The sequence below is a fragment of the Aspergillus oryzae genome, chromosome 3, assembly GCF_000184455.2.
Source record: "Aspergillus oryzae RIB40 DNA, chromosome 3".
Lineage (NCBI taxonomy): Eukaryota > Fungi > Ascomycota > Eurotiomycetes > Eurotiales > Aspergillaceae > Aspergillus > Aspergillus oryzae.
In genome coordinates this window covers 1,881,062-1,894,358 of record NC_036437.1, presented here as the reverse complement: position 1 = coordinate 1,894,358, position 13,297 = coordinate 1,881,062, and the positions used below count along the sequence as shown (strand labels likewise).

The window sequence follows — 13,297 nt, the reverse complement described above, 5'->3', positions numbered from 1 at the left end:
AATGAAAATAACTCGATGTGTGGAATAGAAGGATGACAAGACAAGGTTCGAGTGTGTAGCAACCCAACGCTGAATAACAAAGACTGTTGGAGGCATGAAACAAAAGAAACCTCAAGACATGGAAGGATTCATGAGCTGATGCGTCTGACGAAGCACAGACCAAAGTATAAATCCAGAAGGATTTTGCCTGGGCTGAAGATGCAGTGGCATCGTAGAGGATGAAGGAGTATAAAAGCTTATCCTTGAGCCAAGAAGTTTCAGAGCTGGTTCTTTTTTTGTCTCGTGCCCGTCGAGTTACAAGCGCAGGGTCAGCGTCATGCATGCAGATAGGCTGTAGTGCAAGTTGCCAACATTAGAAGCAGATACACTCGACTGATAGGTGGGAGAAGTGCGGGCAGGCGCATTAGTGTCCGCGTCTGGAACCACGGATTCATCGCTGATTGATCGGCATTAAATCACCTCTACTTAAGTCCTGTTCCATTCTTAGCAAATTCCCCTCGAAGGAGTCTATTATTATCTATAGCTAATTACCTTGATCGCAGAAATTAGTTCCGACCTAACACTGCATAATTCGGCCAAATTTAGAACCATCCCCAAGCGAAGCACCAAACAACCCCGCGACAGATTCGTGAAACACGCCTCCTCGTTGAGCATGTGTGCTCTATAATTATCACAAAATCACAACATGTATGGTGGTTAATATTAGCAACAGACAGGTTCTAGACAGTCTTGAACTCATTGCTGGGCCACAAAGACCAGTGGAAGTGCCAGTCGCAGACCTAGACTTTGTTTACCTACACGTGAAGAATATCATCCCAGTATGATAATCTACTCTTTGCAATGCCTTCAGGATGCCTGGTTACTGATCATCCTTGGTGGTAACCTCTCATCGAGAATCTTGGTCATGGCCCTGCTCAATGCCATTCGAACCAAACTTAAGAGGGGAAGCAGGAGGCTAATTTAGGACCTCGGGTATTGTAATATATACAGCAAATTATGCTGAATAGGTCTACACCGAAGTACATAGAAAATGAACGGCTGAAAGCCTACCTACATGAGGGAGGATTTCACGTAGTCGAGCAGATTGTTGCGTTGTATACTATATTCAAGTACGAGGCGGGTCTCACGGTGACTTATAATCAACTGTATAGAGCTCAGCACTGATCGCTGCATACTTTCAATTCGGGTGATGTTTCCGGTCTTTTCAAATTAGGTGGTTTAATCAGGCTAGTGCTGGGTATTATTCAATTCATATAGTCGTCCTAGCTATATAAGACAGACAAAGCTAATGCGGCCTATGATACATTCATACATGAACTAAGCAACGTAGTTACCAGCGCAGACTATCTAGGTATAAATGCATGCCTATATAATGATATTACCAAGATATGATTGAAAGAACCGTCTATCCTAGCCAAATCTTGCGAATCAGGGCGGATCGCCCTGTAGCTAGTACCCTCTCTGAAAACGCCAATCGCTGAACGCCGCTAGCTTTGCAGCAGTAGCAAACCTATATCTATCTAAACCAATTCCCAATTCTAGATGCCAAGATAACTAGATGGAAAGGTAAAGAAATAAGACGAAAGAACGAGAAAATATAGAGACTGCATCCCAGGTGGCGATTTCCTGAGATGCGCAGCAGAGGCTCATCCGATCCTCACTGAATCCCATCATGGGACGTCGGATTTCGAACCTGCAACCTCCTTATAGTGTGGTGGAAGATTTAGGCCTTTCCAAGCAAGATAGTGTGTCGACCGACATATCGGGGACACAAAGCCAGCAGACCGCATACAACACGGCATACCATCTCGCTATGAGCTTCGGTTATCGTGCAATACCACCTCACTTAAGCAAGCAGATTCCCGACACAACTTTGTTAGTTGTAGGCGGGAGGTGAGAGGTCTGGATGACTCGTGGGTGTCATGCGGAGCGTGCGGTTTTGAGGGGACGATATCAAGTTGGTGGATAACTGGCGTGCAGAAATCAAAGAGGGATCTGTGACATGGGTTGAAGGCTGATGTTGTGTGCCTACAGATGATCTCCTTGAGTGAATAGATGTAGTTGGTAATGACCGCAGCGACGGGAGAGCACCATGCGGAGCGGACCAGCGAGGTGGTTGATGATGGACTGCTCGACCCTCTGCAAGCCCGAGTCGTTCCAAAGCCAAGGGTCGCGTCTCTTCGTCAGTGCCGGAGTCCGTGAGAGATAGGTCATCGTTAAGGTCGGGAAAATAACTCTCACGAGCTTCAGCTCGATCATCATCTGCCTCATCTTGCCGATCGGTGTCTGACGATTGTTCAGGCGACTGTACACTACAGCATCGTCTTAAAAGTGGTCTTGCTCGGCGACCAGAGTTGGCCCTAATATGCTTGGCCTTTTCGACTTCATGACTGTAGGAGCTTCTCCGGTTAAGCAAGCGGCCTCGGCCACAGCTGCCGTCTATGGTCTCCGAATAGCCCGGCAGCCCTATTGTCCTTAAGGTGGTCTGACTCGAACTAAAGGCCACTCTGGCCCGCATCTGCTGAATAGCTGAGTCCAAAGCTAATTCAATAGCGCAGTGGTTCCGAATCCGTCTGAGTTTGGGCCACGTCGCGCGCTCCCCTGAAAGACATGCTTTAAGCATGAATTCTCTAGTCGGATTTTTTAGTATTGCGGGGAAATGGGTGTAGAGTATTTCGGGGTAGATGTTAATATCCCCGGAATATTTCTGGTTCACGATTGAAACCGTTTTGGTCAAGGATGTTGGGAAAATACCAAGTTCGGATAGAACCGTAAGTCGATGCAGTATCTCATCCTTTGCGAGGTGTGTCATGGTGTGGAACAATCTAGAAGTCAAAAACGGGGTCTGCGGCGTCCCATGGGTCGGGCCATCATACTTCGGGAGAAACGGAACCACATGAGGATTAACCTGCGACACAATGAAATGGTTGACGTTGAACATTTCCGATAGACGGGTCATCGGTAAATCACCATCTACCGAGCCATCGATATACTGCCTATGCAAGTCGTTCCAAGGGACTGCCTCCCCTGTCTCTGGATCTTTGGCCATGAGGACAAACGGCGAAAATACTAATGGAACCGAGCACGAGACAGCTCTGTGAAAGTTAGTCCGATAACAGAAATTTGTGTGGCGAAAAAGGACGGAAAAGAAAGGTAGAACGTACACTGCAGACCAAATCAGCACGTTAGGTGCTGTGATGTAGTTCAATAGCTTGGGGAGCTCATATATTCCAGCACTAGAAACGCAGATGTTAAGTATTCTGCGCGTTCTATTATATGCTTCCTGAAATGTAATATCCCCAAGCCAGTTTCGCATAACCTTGGCCAAGTTGGAGATATCTAGAAAAGAGCCGTACTTCAAAAACCTGGCGGTCTTCTGGAGTATATTCTCCTCCTGGTCAGGATCATTGAAAACGGCAAAGTCCCCATAGGCAAACGTATCCAAAAGCAACGGAAGTTCGTCATCTGTCCGAGTGCAAAAGACAGCGCAAACAATACTTCCAGCCGAAGCGCCAGAGATGATACGAGGGAGGAGTTTTGCCTGCCAAAGTGCTTTGAGCACGCCGATGTGATTCATGCCGAATGTTGCTCCACCTGAGAACAGTAAGGCGCTCCGGCCAAAAGCTTGCCTTGCTGCTAAAAGTTGATCAAGGATATACTTCAACTCCAGCCCATCACAACGACCTTTCGCTGACAGGTCCACCAGTGACGATATTGTGTCCAGGGCTGTCGTAATATACTGATCAATCAAGTCCTTCGTACCGACGTGCGAATGTCGATAGAGAGAATCGTTACGCATGTTTCCTAAATCGCGGCTTAGGGAGGTGCGGATTAGGAATATCATCCGGCTAACGTCACAGCTGATGCGAGCTTCTTCAAGTTGCTTCAGGCGTTCCTGTACTAGATGGGGATCGTATTCGGAACTCTCGAAGGTTGCTTTCCAAGAGTTATTGTCTTCCAACTCGTCTAACTCGTAGGCGCAGTCCTTCCACTCTTTGTATGATACAGCCTGGAGCATACAGTTAGAAACCAATAACCAGCTGTGTAGTAGAAAAAGAGGAAGCCAATAACATTTGGTAAAGAAAGTGCCAACATACATTGCGCATTTTCAGATACAGCACCTGCTTTCGATCATCGGTAGTAGTATGCCCGTCCTTGTCCACCTTAGAGAAGCCATCCTGGTTCACACTATACAAAGTGTCGCCGGCCCAAGTCAGGGAGGACTTGATAACGGATGACAGCGAGGGAAGGGAAACGGCTCTCGAAAGGAAACGAAACTGAGTGCCAGAGGCCTCCTTTACGGACGACGGCTTTCGAACATGTTTGCTATTGGGATGGCAGTGAGGGCGTAGTATGGGAGAGTCATGAAGGATTGCCATGCCAGGCTTCCACTGACATCAAGGCATTCGACCGAGAAACCAATAGCACCTCAGATGGCTACTATAAAAAGAGATTGTTGGATAGAAGAGACTATCTAAAGGGAAAACCAGTCAAAGGATAACACATAGAAAGGGATATGGAAAATAAAGATCTAGTATCGAATCGGATATAAGCATAAGTCAGGGAATTTAAGCGTTCATCTCTATGACCATGGGGTGGAACAAAACTGGGATGGTTTCGGGGAAACTGCGCAAATCATGGATAAATCTGGGGGTGTGTCAGCAGCGCAGCCTAAGGCCCCGTCCGGAGTAGATCCAGACGTCACGAGGGGCCCCTGTACGTCCCTGGTGATTGGACAGATGTCCGGTTCAGTGGCTATCGATCGCCACAAGCGCTAGTAGTCAGCCCCAGGGAAACCGCTCATCATGCGCGCATCAACTCCTTTTCGCGGGGATTCTTCATTCGGAAAGCCCGTCTGAACACCGTTGAACCAAAACATTAACAACGTCCCAATATATTCATCCCACATCCCACAGGAACAGCACAAGGATTTACCTTCGGTTCTTAAATCTAAACTGCCAAAAACTTTATATATAAAAAGAAAAGAAAAATCCGGATATTATAGACGATGATCACCAATCCTTCAACTCAGATCATCTGCTGGATGATCTCATACAGCCCCACAAGCTGAATGGCGGGGATGATGCTAGTGCCTGATCAAGTCAATTAATTGTATTGCGAAAGGCGGGCAGTACCGCGTCGAAAGAAATTCGCCGGTGGAGAGATCGTATCAAGAGAGTCAGGCCTGGGGACGGTACTACTACTACTTCTACTGCCTTACTACTAGTATGGTAGTATACTAGTAGATTTCCTACAGGGTCACGGGTGTTCTCCGGTATGTACCGTACGGGACATTTTCTATGCGATGGCCTGAACAATACACCGCATTTTTCGCAAGCTGATGCGATACGAGATTTCAATGCAACCCGCCATATACAGTAGTAGTTATGAGCAGTGATGGTGACAATTATGTAATGCTTACTGCGTAGTATTATACATGAGTAGTGCCTCAGATATTCCTTATCAACGAGTTAAGCCTAAAATCTCCAGTCATGGGTTAATGGTCGGTAAGCTGCGATACCCATGTTCAACATGCGAAGTATGTGTAACGGTATCAAAAATTTTACGGAACTGCAGACCCAGTGACACGATAGACCTTTGGGACTCGGATCTCAGACTCCGGACGAAAAGTCCCCACTATAAGTTTGGGGATGGTCATGCGAAGCCAGGGCTATCACATGCTTTGGGGATAGGAGGTGTGCATGTGAAACGGGCCTGAAAATGGGGAACACGGTCCCATCTCTCAGTCCGATATTCTAGACCTCTCCTAAAGTGATCATAGAACTGCCATTAAGTTACCTTTCATTCGCTATGTAGCAAAGGTCAAGGTATCAGACGCAACCACTTTCCCAGTGCTTCTCTTGCCTGCGACTCTACCCCATTCTCTCTCCAGAAATGTCCAGCTCCGTCAATCTCGGCCGATTGAAATTGACCACCGGGCATATGCGACAGTTCGTCTGACCATTTTTTTAATTTACTTGCAGACGTGAAGCTGTCCTGATTGCCGTAAATAGCTAGACTTGCATGGGCGCACAGCTGACGAGTTGGCTTCGGACATGGAATCTGTCTCCGTTGAGCTGGACTTTGAGCCCCAATATCCAAAGACATTGTGGAGAAGAACGTTAGGAACAGATTGAGTGGCGGCAAGAGGGGCGACACGAGAAGGTATGAAATTGTTGTTCCTGAGATATCCAGCGGTTCTTCCATAGCCAGGTGGTCGCCTGTTTCCAGGTTTTGTTCTTGAGTTGAGTTATTGGCTTCCAACAGAGCTGAAACTTTCGCTGCACTTTCAAGAATCCCATGTGCTTGTGTGCCAGCACTGACGTTTCTGAAGAGATCCGCAACGACATTGAGGGCAGGAAGATGTGATGCGATCAATGAACCGTAGGAATAACCACCGAGGATGAGATGGATATCTGCCCGGTCAAGTGTAAGCTGAGGATTGGAGCCTTCAACGTTAGCCCCACATGGGATATTTCCATCCCCTCGCCGTGAGACTTCTTGCGACCTCAATGAATGCAAGTAGCACAGCATGAATCCGTAGAAGGAAACATAATCTGCTAATTCGGGCTTCGCGGTCCAACTAGTCCGTCCCCCCGAGGTACCAGCACCACTACAAAGCAGATCAGTATACACCCACTCAATAAGTATATATATATATATATATGGAGAGAGGAGGAAGAAAAGAGAGCAAACAAGTCAAGGAGTCAGGGGTCCCGATAATGCCAGCCATTTACTTACCGAAAGTTGAATGTGCCCACAATATATCCACTCTCCAAAAGCTCGCCTCCGACAAAGCTTACGACTGGGTCGTCGTAGCACCCACCGAGAGGAGCATATGGGTGTGCGACGATAGCCCCTCGGATAGTTTCTGACTGCAACGAAGAATTACGGGGGAGATAAAGGCGACAGTCAAGTTGAGTCTCATCGTGAAGTGAAGGAATGGTGAAGGAGTATGTGGGAGAGGGTAAGTACATGTTTTTCTTACTAGATTCGGCTCAAGATTTCAGGTATGTTGAATCTATAGCAACATACGGAGTAGATCGATACCCGAGAACTGAACCGTTAACGCGGCGAACGGTTCCTGATGTCACGCTGCCGGAGGGGGTTTAAAGACCCCAGAAGTTGCAAAGTTGGTCAAAGCGCCTTCCCCAATACGCTCTGCTTTAGGTACTTCAGGCTTCCAGCCCTACAACCCTGGACAACGAGCCCAGATCATTACCGATTATAGATTATTATAGTTGCTATAGTATATTACTGATAGTTTCCTTCGAAAGTATTGCAAGAAGAACTGTCAATATTTCTATGTATTTGATCATTATCTAAGAAGTTAAGGATTTCTCTTAAGTTTCTGGAAGCAGCCACGCAGGATCCGGCTCATCATCTTCATCTTCCGATCTAGATATGGTGTCAGAATGATGTTCTTCGGCATCTTGTAATAGATCAGCTGGAGGGTCGGGGTTGTCAACTCCAAGTGGATCTTGATGGGTATTATGCAGATTATTTTCTCCGGACTTGTCAGGCACCCTTCGTTCTGAAGACTGCGACGGGCCTTCATCCGGAATATCGAAGGCATCAAGGAGCATTGCTCGTGCTTCCCGCAATGCTTCGAGTTCAGCAGCAATGCAACAGACAAGCAGTTTCCAGTCTTTGTCCTCTGCAATTCCCAGATAGTGTTCCACGTGCTCTGTTGTCTTGTGTAGGTCTTCCAAAATCCCACGAACATGGTCGAGTTCGGAGTTGTTCTCAGCAGCCCTAGAAGATTCTAAAACTTGCGACTGATTTTGTAGGGAGCGGCGCATCTCTACCTTTAACCGTCTTTCGAATCGACAAACTTCTAAAACAACCTGTTTCCAGACTCCCCCTCCTGCCTCAAGTGCCTGTATCTCATGATCTACTTCTTCTTGCCTTTTTCGCAATTCGGATTGCTCCGTTGTCCATTGCTCTAGGGCCATATCGAGCGTCCGGCGTTTAGGATTCAATGAATATAATGTTGTACCATTAGCGAAGCTCGATTGGGGTGGGATAGGGGGTTTCTGAAGGAACTTTTGGATGTCCGACTCTAACAGGGATAAGGAGGCCTTGTAAGAGGATAACTTGGACTCCACCGAGTTTTCCATATGCGCTAGCTCTTCCATGACATGACGATGCCTTGCTCTCATTTGAGATAGCTTCGTCTCCAGCTCATGAATGTCCGTCTCTAGCTTGTGACCTTCCTCTCGGAGTTCCTTAGTGAGTTGACTTTCTCTGTTTTTGTAGATTGTTGACACAGCCTCCTCAAGCCCGGCCTTTTTTGTGATAAAGCCATTGATTTCATCCAGCGCATCGGTTCGTACAGCAACACGAGCTGTGAGTATTTCTCGCTCTTCCTCCCTAAGTTTAAGCAAGTCGAATATGGATTTGAATATTCCTTCCCGCGCAGCACGCAAGCTAATCTTCTCCGCAACCGGTTGTCTGACTGGGATGGTCAAAGGCCTCTGAAGGACGCTGGGTTCGGTGGAAGGAGTAGAGCTTCCAGTGGGTGTCTCGTTTAACCGAGGTCCTTGGAGACCTGCTAAGAGACCCTCGCTTTGAGCATCGATAAGAGCCTGTAGGCTATGTTGGATGTGTTTCGCTTCACGGTCAATATAAATCAGAGGATCTTGATGGTAGGCAGACGCCCTAATAGGCAGCGATAAGAGACGTGAATCCCCGTTTTTCGGAAGGGTTGTCGACATGATTAAACAGGAAGATGGTTCACCTGGTTTATGGGCTAGATAGAAGCTACTCGGACATTAAAACTATAAGACAAAAATACCATATCGAATTCACAGAGACCTAGGGTATAAGCTGCCTAAAAGCAAGTCAAGGCATTGAGCCTGACTTGGATGTGTGACCTCCGTGGTAGCTCAAATGTTGTTGTCTTCTCGGTGGGCTCGTGACCCTTTCGGGGAGCTTGAAACCCATGCCATCATAGATCACGTGACAACTCTAGGGGTTTCTGCAGGAACCACGGGAACCTTTCCATCAGCCTGGAAGCCCGTTGACGTGTGCCTCACCTGCGAAGCTTCCTGATCACTCCGAATCTCTAACTACTGTCCGTTTTTCCTTGTATCTTTTCCCTCCATCATCCTCTTTCCGGTAGATCTCGCTGTTGCTGGTCTTACGTATAGACTTAAACCCCTCATCATTCTTGTGGGCCAATTTGACTATTACACAGCTCCGTTGAAGCTGTCGCCTCATCCCTCCAGCGAAGCATAATCCATTAGACATGGTTGGACTCGCTTCGGCTGCTGGCCTCGTCGGCTTCCTCTCTGAACCAGACCCTGAGCTGCGGGTTTTTGCTTTAAAGACCCTAGATTCTCAGATCGATTTGCTCTGGACAGAAGTGGTGGATGCTGTTCCACAAATGTATGTCTTCTTTCCGAGCTTATGACATCTCTCTCATCACATCAAACATTCGGTCTTGGACGTGCTTTTATCCATACCATCAATCAACTTCCTTACAGGGAATCCGCGCTAACTTGTTTCATTTAGAGAGGCTCTCTATGAAGATGAAACCTTCCCAGAACGCGAGCTCGCTGCTCTTGTCGCCGCTAAAGTTTACTATCACCTTCAAGAATATAATGAGAGTATGGTATTTGCACTGGGTGCGGGGAAGCTGTTCAAGTTAGACAATGGAGGCGAATTTGAGGAAACGATTATTGGTATGTTTGTATGCTCTTCAAAACATACAGGGAGGGCCGTCCGTCTAACGTGGTATGATATACAGCTAAATGCGTTGATACCTTCATCTCCCTATCTGCTGCCCAACGACCTGCCGCTGGCGACCAGCCGGCCAACCTCAATACTGCCTTCCCCACTTCCAGTGAAGGTGCTACAAGCACCTCTGCTAGTTTGACGTCCCCGATCACTCCATTTTCGCAGTCTGCCTTACCATCGAAGTCGCTCCTTTCCCGACAAGAAGTACCAGGTATCGATGCGACTTACCCGGGTGGCGACGATGCTAGCGTTAACCAGGATGAGACGCCACTCGTCCTGAAGAGAGGCGTTCAAGGCCAGTTGCAGGCCGTTATCGAACGTCTGTTCGAGCAATGCTTCATCCAAAAGCGATATCGCCAGGTGATCGGAATTGCCATCGAAGCGAAGAGCTTGGACGTGCTTCGGAAAACCATCATTCGGGCAAGTGAAGATGAGAAGAAACAGAATGGCGAGTCTCGAAGGAGTGAAGAACTGATGGAATACGTACTGGATATTTGCATGGGTATTGTACAGGAGCGTGCGTTCCGTAACGAGGTAGGCTTTTTTCCCGCCTTACAGGAGCCTCAGGACTAATTTGCTTTCCAGATTCTCAAACTCATTCTAGAGCTCTTGAATGAGATCCCTAACCCAGATTATTTCTCGATAGCGAAGTGCGTCGTATACCTCAACGAACACTCCATGGCATCCGTCATCCTCCGCCAGTTGGTCGAGAAGGGCGATGCACGTTCCCTCGCTGTGGCGTATCAAATTTCATTTGATCTTTACGATAACAGCACGCAAGAATTCCTTCAAAAAGTCCGTCAGGAAATTGCCGATTTGGTACCAGAAGCGGAGGCTGAAGAAAAGCAAGACACAGTGGAGGGTGACCGAGAGCCGAAGGAGTCCGATCCATTGTTGGAAGACCAGTCCAGCTCGTCACAGCCCAGGTCCATCGGAGCCAACGACAAGTCGAAGCTATCCTCTGAATCACAATCGGCGTTTAAGAACATTCTTGATATCCTTGATGGCATTAAGAGTATCCAACTAAACTTGGAGTTTCTGTACCGAAGCAACAAGGCGGATATCGCTATCCTTAACAAAGTTCGGGATAGCTTGGAAGCTCGGAACTCTATCTTCCACACCGCTGTCACACTCTCCAATGCTTTCATGCATGCAGGTACCACACACGACAAGTTTTTCCGGGACAACCTGGAATGGTTAGGAAAGGCTGTCAACTGGTCCAAGTTCACAGCTACGGCTGCTCTTGGTGTCATCCATCGTGGTAACTTGAGCCAGGGCCAAAAGCTCCTGCAGCCTTACCTTCCAAGGGAACATATTGCCGGTGTCGGGGGATCGGGCTCAGTCTACAGCCAAGGAGGCTCGTTGTATGCCTTTGGTTTGATATATGCTAACCATGGCGGTATGGCTGTTGACCTCATCCGGGATCACTTCAAGAAGGCGACTGAGGAAGTTGTTCAGCATGGTGGAGCTTTAGGTCTCGGTGTTGCCGGCATGGCAACTGGTGATGAGGGTATCTACGAAGATTTGCGAAACGTCCTATATTCTGATTCAGCCATCAATGGTGAAGCTGTGGGTTTGGCCATGGGGTTGGTCATGCTGGGAACGGGTAACATGAGAGCTCTAGAGGACATGATTCAGTATGCCCATGAGACGCAACACGAGAAGATCGTTCGCGGTCTGGCTATGGGTATGGCTTTGATCATGTACTCCCGCCAAGAGGCTGCTGATGAGCTGATCAATGGCCTTTTGGGCGACCCTGATCCCACTCTCCGTTACGGTGGTATCATGACCATTGCTCTCGCCTATTGCGGCAGCAGTAGCAACAAGGCTGTCCGTAAGCTCCTCCATGTTGCCGTTAGCGACGTCAACGATGATGTGCGACGTATTGCAGTCCTGAGCTTGGGCTTTATCCTGTTTAGAAAGTACCAAAGCGTGCCTCGTATGGTTGAACTCCTTTCGGAGTCCTATAACCCTCACGTCCGTTATGGTGCAGCCATGGCACTCGGTATCTCGTGTGCTGGAACGGGCTTGGACGAGGCCATCGACCTGCTCGAGCCGATGCTCAAGGATTCCACGGACTTTGTGAGACAAGGAGCTCTGATCTCTCTGGCCATGGTGTTGGTACAACAGAACGAGGCCATGAACCCACGAGTCAGCACTCTTCGCAAAGCCATGATGAAGATGATTGGAGATAGACACGAGGATGCCATGGCTAAGTTTGGTTGCGCCGTCGCTCTGGGTATCATAGATGCTGGTGGCCGGAATTGCACTATCAGCCTGCAAACGCAGACTGGCAACCTCAATATGCCTGGAATCGTCGGTGCTGCTGTATTTACTCAGTACTGGTACTGGTTCCCTCTCACCCATTTCTTGTCACTCAGCTTCGCCCCCACTTCCGTGATCGGCGTGGACCAGAAGCTTGAAGTTCCTTTCTTCAAGTTCCACAGTAATACTCGGCCGAGCCTGTTTGACTATCCTCCCGAGCAACAGGTCAAAACCGAGGAAGCGCCTGAGAAAGTCAAGACTGCCGTGTTGTCCACCACCGCCCAGGCTAAGCGTCGGGCACAGCGCCGTGAGAAGCAGCAGCGACGAGAGAGTATGGATATCGATCAGACACCTACCACGCCTAAGGTTTCGGATCAAATGCCGGATAGAATGGAAACGGACGACGCCGCCACCAAGGTCGAGGACGACACTAAGGAGGGAGAGAAGGAGTCCGGAGAGGGCCAAAGAAAGAAGGTAGAACGGGAACGGGTTGGATATGAGCTCGAGAACATGTCGAGAGTCCTCCCCGCTCAACTGAAGTACCTCACATTTCCTGATCCGCGGTACGAGCCGGTCAAACGGGTATGTATCTCTTGCGTGTAGTCATTGTGTTTAGATTGATCAGATATGCTAACTGTGCAACAATAGCCTACCGGTGGAGTGGTTGTCGTGCTGGATAAGAAGCCAGAAGAACCACGGGAGACAATTGAAATGAAAGCAAGTAAGGAGGTCAGGCAACCTGCGGCAGCAGCAGAGACACTGCAAGACCGACTACAGGCTGCCATGGGCGCGGCAGCCCTCCAGACCCCTCAACGAGGCTCAAGCCGCTTGGCCGAGGCAGCCGCAGGAGCCGCTGCTGCTGCGGGTGTTTTAACAGCTGTTGATGAGGATGACGAGGATGACGAGGAGGCCCCCGTCCCCGAAGAGTTTGAATATGAAACCGACGGTGACGAGGACTAAGCGGGTGGTCACATCAACGATCTTCGCACTGGTTGTATTTTAGATTAATTATGGATCTATGTCTTATTGAAGTGACAACAGTATTGTTGCCTAACGTCCTGAATATCTACTTGCCATTACGTTTGTTATGTGGGGCCGATGAGATATATAGTACGGCACGGCTATATCACATTTTATCTTCCGACCGAAGCTGTCCAACTCTTAGTATCTAGTCTACAAAAGACTTGTGGATTTTTATATGGTTTAAGCTTGAGGGGCCATGGGAATGTCCCGATCAGTAGATCAAATTAGGTATGATGAGCTGGGTTACATGCAGGTATAATTATCCGAT

At 48.3% G+C, this 13,297-nt stretch overlaps 4 protein-coding genes across 4 annotated transcripts; 1 reads left to right on the top strand and 3 right to left on the bottom strand.

Annotated features, from left to right (window-relative positions):
- Positions 1-1,646: 1,646 nt before the first annotated feature.
- AO090023000717 (putative Patatin family phospholipase) lies at positions 1,647-4,106 on the bottom strand (the record flags this gene model as incomplete). Its single annotated transcript, XM_023235729.1, has 4 exons — positions 1,647-1,660; positions 2,497-3,095; positions 3,165-4,009; positions 4,098-4,106. 4 exons carry the CDS (start codon positions 4,104-4,106, stop codon positions 1,647-1,649), a joined length of 1,467 nt encoding a protein of 488 aa, XP_023090724.1.
- A 1,767-nt stretch (positions 4,107-5,873) lies between these two features.
- On the bottom strand, positions 5,874-6,977 carry AO090023000716 (uncharacterized protein; the record flags this gene model as incomplete). Its single annotated transcript, XM_023235728.1, has 3 exons — positions 5,874-5,957; positions 6,325-6,613; positions 6,742-6,977. The coding sequence occupies 3 exons, from the start codon at positions 6,975-6,977 to the stop codon at positions 5,874-5,876; spliced, it is 609 nt and encodes a 202-aa protein (XP_023090723.1).
- A 366-nt stretch (positions 6,978-7,343) lies between these two features.
- On the bottom strand, positions 7,344-8,717 carry AO090023000715 (uncharacterized protein; the record flags this gene model as incomplete). Its single annotated transcript, XM_001821176.3, has 1 exon — positions 7,344-8,717. The coding sequence occupies one exon, from the start codon at positions 8,715-8,717 to the stop codon at positions 7,344-7,346; it is 1,374 nt and encodes a 457-aa protein (XP_001821228.1).
- Positions 8,718-9,250: 533 nt separating this feature from the next.
- Positions 9,251-12,966, top strand: AO090023000714 (proteasome regulatory particle base subunit RPN2; the record flags this gene model as incomplete). The annotated part of the gene is made up of 5 exons (XM_001821175.3): positions 9,251-9,390; positions 9,517-9,686; positions 9,752-10,275; positions 10,327-12,588; positions 12,655-12,966. 5 exons carry the CDS (start codon positions 9,251-9,253, stop codon positions 12,964-12,966), a joined length of 3,408 nt encoding a protein of 1,135 aa, XP_001821227.1.
- Positions 12,967-13,297: the final 331 nt, after the last annotated feature.